This window comes from Glycine soja, chromosome 19 (assembly GCF_004193775.1).
Source record: "Glycine soja cultivar W05 chromosome 19, ASM419377v2, whole genome shotgun sequence".
NCBI classification, from domain to species: Eukaryota; Viridiplantae; Streptophyta; class Magnoliopsida; order Fabales; family Fabaceae; genus Glycine; species Glycine soja.
Genome location: NC_041020.1, coordinates 5,195,177 through 5,201,736, shown reverse-complemented (window position 1 = coordinate 5,201,736; position 6,560 = coordinate 5,195,177). Strand labels below are relative to the sequence as shown.

At 34.8% G+C, this 6,560-nt stretch overlaps 1 protein-coding gene across 3 annotated transcripts; it reads right to left on the bottom strand.

Annotated features, from left to right (window-relative positions):
- Positions 1-554: 554 nt before the first annotated feature.
- Positions 555-5,878, bottom strand: LOC114398011. Of its 3 annotated transcripts, none has more exons than XM_028360117.1 (6): positions 5,794-5,878; positions 2,810-2,917; positions 2,473-2,546; positions 2,283-2,386; positions 2,034-2,099; positions 555-1,110 (listed from the first exon to the last, which is right to left on the bottom strand). In XM_028360117.1, exons 2-6 carry the CDS (start codon positions 2,872-2,874, stop codon positions 853-855), a joined length of 567 nt encoding a protein of 188 aa, XP_028215918.1. In that variant the 5' UTR covers positions 2,875-2,917; positions 5,794-5,878; the 3' UTR covers positions 555-852. The 3 variants fall into 3 exon arrangements, with proteins under 3 accessions (XP_028215918.1, XP_028215920.1, XP_028215919.1); XM_028360119.1 differs by lacking the exon at positions 5,794-5,878 and adding an exon at positions 5,607-5,753; XM_028360118.1 differs by lacking the exon at positions 5,794-5,878 and adding an exon at positions 5,599-5,747.
- Between the last annotated feature and the right edge of the window lie 682 nt (positions 5,879-6,560).

The following is a 6,560-nucleotide window of genomic DNA, read 5'->3' as shown; positions in this document are numbered from 1 at the left end:
CAAATGTAGTAATAATACATCACTACTAGACAATAACTTATAGAGATTATAATAGTGATAAATCATTCTCATAAAGGGTTTGATATTATTAGAAAACAAGGATTTGACAGAATTTTGTATTTGAGAATAACACAATAAATGAAGGTATTCTTAATGCTAAATAGACAGAAAATAATAAAAAAATGACTTCCATTTTGATCTAATTTTTTTAACTTGCTAACTCGTTGTGATAAACTCGAGAATCTACCTAGAATTTACCCAAAGTCTACTAAAAAAAGAATTTATTCAAGAGTAACAAGTGGACTCATAAACATGTAAGAGGTGAGTTTACTCTAGAATCAACTTAGAGAAAACAAGTGGACTTATAAACTTGTAAAAGGTAACGAGTTAACTCGAGAGTTTAATAATATGATTGTAATTATATTTATGCTTATAAACAATCAGTAAAAAAGTAATTTATCCATGCAAAATCGTTTTAACACCTTTTCTACATAAACTTCTTGATGCGTAAAAAATCTATTATTCAAATATTCAATTTGTAATCTATGGCATAATTTTTGTTTTTCCCAAATTCTTCATTTCAAATTAAAGTCTTTCTATAAACAAATAACATCTTCAAAGAAAAGGGAGAAAGAGAATAGTTTAAAAAGAAAAGCCAAAGCCCCTTACAATAAAATTCAATATGGTTCACAGAACAAAATTCAACAAATCTACATTCTACACCATTTACATCGCAATATCCATGCCAAAATAGCTTCTGTGACACTGGAATTTGCATGCCCTTAGGATTTAGAAAGTATCTAAACACCATTTTAAAATAAGCATGTCCAGCCTTGCATGATTATTATTGTCTCAGCAAACCCAGATGCTTCCAAAGGCTTCTTCAAGTGCCCTTTTCCTACTAATATCTCCACTCCATCCTCCAGCCCTCTCAGTTCGTAGCCTCTTGGTTTCCTCATCATCACCTGCAAAGCCCGGCATGTCGCCCCCTCCGAGTGGTAAAGGCTGTGGGGCCATGCCTGTAGGCCTTGGCTGTCCTCCTGCAAATGTAGGTGCATATTGTCCTTGAGGAACAGCTCCAAATCCTGCTTGGGAGTTTTGGTTTGTGGCCTGCCTCAAAAGAATCAACAAAGTAAATCGTGCATATTGTAGTATTTGCGAATGTGCTCTAAAAGACTATGTAGCACAAACTAGATATTTGAACAGAACACATAAATAAAACCCTTTAACGTGCAGATTACAACATATTGGCTAATTCACACAAAGTTAAATAAATCCCAACCAAAATAAAACTACCAAAAGAAAGAACAAGGCTTCAAGGATCAAAATTTTAACCATAATAGTTGAAAATCTATATATATATATATATATATATATATATATATTATGGTTATACAAACTTACAAGAACACAATGAGAAAAGATACAAGAGCAATCCAAAGCAGGACCTTGTAGAAACCCAATCAGCAATACCATAATTCCATACACAATGAATCTTAATTTTCACAGTTGCTGCATATATAGGCACAAGGCAACCTTAGTCAGATCACTTCTTTCAGGCATCCCATCTGCTGCAAAACAATCCTCATATGTGCCATCAACCATTCAAATGTCCTAGAGCTTGTTATGTAAATATTGGCTCATTTTCTGTCCTAGAGCTTGTTATGTAATGATAATATAGGCTCATTTTCTGTCTTTCTTAACAACTACAGTTTTTTCTTTTAAAAAGAATCTGACTGGGATTTATTAATTTATTTGGGAATTCAAGGATTTATATTTTTTTCTAGTCAAATGTAGATCATAAAGCCAAATGCTTATTTAAGGAAAAACAAACAACAATTTTCACAAATGAAACAGAGGCAGTAATTGTGTCAATAACCAGTTTGTGCAGGTAAAGTATATATGCTAATAGATGAAGTAATATGATAAAACCAAAACTCAATCTCAAATAACAGTCCAAGCTCAATAAAGTTTGAATATTGTGCCGAAAAGTAACAGTAATCAACTTATAAAAACAGCAATCTAATGCTCACTGAATCATCATCAGTTTGTGCAGGTTGTCCCTTACTTGCTGCCATAGCTGCAGCTAATTCTTCAGCCTGTTTAATTAATATCAACATAAAAATACATTTTAAAATATGGCAGGAAAGTCGCACTTGCATAACAAACTTAAATTTCACTCTTTTGTGAATGAGAGATATCCAGGAAAAGGTGCATATGATTTTACATATTACGGAGACATAGAAAGAACAAATCAATGAAAAGTCTATTCTCAGATGTACCTTCCGAGCTCGATTAATCATTATTTGTTCTGCATTTTCTTCCTGGTATTTGGCAATTTTTGCTTCAATATCTGAAACATCTATTCCTTCAATCAAGTTAAATGCTGCATGGGGAAAAGGGGAGGAAATCATCAAAAGAAAGCAAAAGTTATCAAGTGAAACAGCTGCAAACAAGATAATAGAAGCTTACTCATGTCCTCTACTTCCTCCAAGTAATCATTGTATTCTCTCAAAGATGGGAAATCATCTTCACGTTTATTAAATCTATAAATTTACAATTAGCAGAATTAGATAATTGAATGAATTTGATTTAACATGAAATGCTGAACATAGTTCCATGCCATCACGATGATACTTATTTCTATTCTACAAAATGTTTGTAATATATATAATAAAGACCTTCAAAGTAATACTAAAACCCATATTTTTAGTATATCTATTCAATTAAGAACTCTAAATATGATGCATCTATTATTTCTCATGTCACACATTATGAAGCAAAAATGTGATAAGAAAAAAAGAATCACATGCTAGCAATCCTCCTCCTGATAGCTATCTCCTTATTGTGGGGATTTGTACTGGAGACCACCATTCTGCTACCGTCAACTTCTTGTTCCCTCTTTCACTTTTCACACCTGAATTTTAAGCATTAGAAAGTTTGCAAGTAAAATAAGAAAAACACTTTGTTTATGAAAAAATGGAGTTTAATGAATATTAAAATGAAACAAAAACATATTCAAGTAAACAAGATAAACAAATCCTGGTAAAAAAATCTCAACTATTTAACAAAAAGGAGAGCGCAATACATCAACTATTAAATCAGGCCACACAATCCCAAACAACTTCCTTTCCTCCCAATATATTTCATAGCCTTCTAGAAACAAATTTGAGATGTTCAAAAGACCAAGATGGATTATGGAATTGTGAAAATTATATAGGTTAAATTCACAAGGATAGTACACTTATTCACAAGGATAACCTTAAATACTGTGAGCTTAGTGCCAGCAAAATTAACAACTCATTGAAGGGAAAATATTCCAATTCCAAAGACAATATTCAGAAAGATCTTCTTTCATTATGTATAAGTAACCTTACTCTTTGAGAGGCATATTTTTCTAATTGAGAAAAATGGTATATTTGTCCTGAAAATATTCTCACTAGCAATTCAATCTATTATTTATTCAAATGCGTAATTTAGTCTTTTAATTATTGAAAGTCAGTTTATATTAGAAAGTGATAATAAAAGAAGTAACATGAAACAAGTTGAAATAGTTTAAGGACTGAATTGTACACTAAATTTTAATCTAGAACTAAATTGCAAGTGAGGTACAATTTGAAGGACAAACCATCAATATATACCTTATTCTCATCATAATAATCAAAATTTGGTTTTGTTTACTTGGCACAATGTTTTAAGACAAACCACAACTAAACTGACCAGTCAGAATCACTTAATCCCCCAACATTTATCATCCTCTCTATTTATCTTAATCTCTAAGAATCAGATCCACACATGCAGAGGAGAAATCATATGGAGTTGCTACAGGAGAATGTGGGATGGAGCTGAAAGCAACCAGTATGATTTCTTCAACTCAATTAATCTCTTTTTCTGATACCTAGGCTCCATCAATAAGTATTAATACAGGCAATTCAAAGAGAGCAGTCAGATCTATATTAAAATGATGGAGCACAAGCAATGACCCACAGATAAGAAATATGACTCAAGTTTGAGCAATAGAAACTATGTGGTATGAGAATTTGAATTCAAGTAAAAGTCCATGACATGTGAGGATCAATAGACTGGAGTAGTATTTTCATATTAAGGTTCTTCTCTAAATCCAAAACACATCTAGGTCGATACCTTTTGAATTTCAGGTCTAACTTTTCCCAATACAAAGTGTCATTTTTATTATAAAAAAAAAAAACTGTTCGCATACTTTTTGGTCCAAACACAGGACAACCAAAAAGGTCTAAGCAAGGAACCAGTTATGAACTTGTTAAAACAGAAAACAGAACATGGACTTTTATTAGTATTCCATAAGCTAGGATTTAACAAGTCCAGTTCCCATTCCTGCATTTCAAAACTACGCACCACAATTTTGGCCAAGGCCCTGAACATCCAGAAGGGTAGATATTGTCATATTCAATCCAAGAATTGACATGACAAAATATAAGTGTTTAGATAATTATTCCATCCAATACCCAAAGCATGAAAGATGGAAAATAGAAATTGTATCGGACCAGCCTCAGGCCCAATGAACAACAGACAACCCAGTACCAATCCAGGCCAATCCACCAAACACACACCTCAGTTCACCACACCCTGTCTTTCATCCTGGATGACCAAGGTTCGCCTTGCAAGGCAGAAGTCGGCTAACCAACCTACGTGACAGGCAACTGACGCTTCCTCCCTTAGGAACAAAATTCTCACCATATTTCCTGGAATCACTCCATGACATAGTATGGGCAACCCCTCTGCATCTAAAAAACAGCATGGAGGCTGCTAATGTGCTTGGAAAATGTCCCACCACTCCTATAAATAAATACACAATACAAGCACCTCCCTCAGGTATGTTTTCTCCACTCAGGTACTGAAACTCTAAAAGAACCATTACTCACTTAAACATCATTTTACTTGCATGTGTCCCCCCACCCCCACCCACACTCACCCTCTAAGCACCCCAAGACAGTTTGGAGCTCTACCTGACACACGCTTGCAGATCTGATATTCATAGTTCAATCCAGAACACAATTTTTTCCAAAAATTCTTGTTAGCATAAATCAGGCAACCTCTTTGTAACCTCCCTTTTCAAATTCACCCTTTTACCTTTAATTGCCAAAATTACCCTTTTATGGAGTGAGAAGAGAGGGAATTAATTTCAATAAATCTAAAATAACCCCCAATGACTTCAATACAATTGAGCATCAATTCACTAAAGACACTCAATAATTACATGAGCCACTCTTAGATTAAAATAATTTAACAACTCTACTCTAACATACCCTGAAATCTAACCCTCCCACAACAGATTCATTCAACCGCTAATGCTTATAAGTTATAATAACTGATCAAAATATTAACACTTGAGCAAAGTCGACGACAAGCAGGAGCTAGAATTTCAGATATTTAGCATAATAAGTAACAACCCCGCATACAGAAAATACAATTCTGAGACATGCAGGTATTTATTTAATTTCATCAAACAGTTGGTGTGCAAAACATAAATTCATCAAAATTCTTAACGCGTAAACGCGAATTAGGAAGAACAGAAAAAGGCCACCAGAGGGTAAAAGAGAAAAGCTTAAACTCTCTCACAGCGCTACCAAGTTGGAAACAGAGAGAGACTCTGAAGAAGGAAATGGGTGAGAGATTGAAAACACGTAATAATAGTGCACTTCGTTCTTGGTTTTTGTTGTCGCGAAGAGTATTGTTGTTCAGAGAGAAAAGGTGAAAGAAAGAAAGAGCACCATTGAAGAGTAAGAACGAGAAAAGAGAGGAAGAAGGGCTTACCTTAACAAGCCACGCCACGGAGGAAGACGCTGCAGATGCGTCACAGAGAGTCACGAGGGGTAACAAGAATAAAAACATAAATTAATAAAGGGTATTGCTAGGTGCACCCAGCATTATTGCTGGTGCACCCAGCAAATTTTCTAAATGGCCAAAGTACCCCTTCCTCTGCTGTCCCTGCATTCCGTCTTGTTGATGAACAGTGCCTCCATGAACAGTGCTTTGCACCAGGCACCAAGCTTTTTTAAACGGCACAATGCTTCATTTGTGCATTCTTTCGTTGTTTTCTCTCCTCCGTGCACAGTGCTTCTTCCCCGTAGTTCTTTCGTTTCGTTGTGATCGGTTTGGTTCGGTGAACGGTTAGGTTCCGTTAAGGTGAAGGTGAAGGCATTGCGGTGGTTGGTGGTGGCATACGAGGTACGCAATGTTGGGTGCATTCTATTCTGGTGTACGGAAAATCGTGCGGATCAAGATGATCCATAAAAAGTTTACGGATCAACTTGATCCGCAGTTAAATTTTATTGTTGCGGATCAAGTTGATAGTTGCGGATCAAGTTGATCTGTGAGTCTTTTGCGGATCAAGTTGATCCGTATAAGACATACGGATCAACTTGATCCGCAAAAGACTCACGAATCAACTTGATCCGCAAGAGGCTTTGTTTTTTGAAATTGTAAAGTTTAATTTTGTTTTTAATTTATTACTTTATTTGTATTGTCATTTTGTATTTGAATTGTTTATACGTGTAGAATGAAATAGGGTTTTGGCTTTT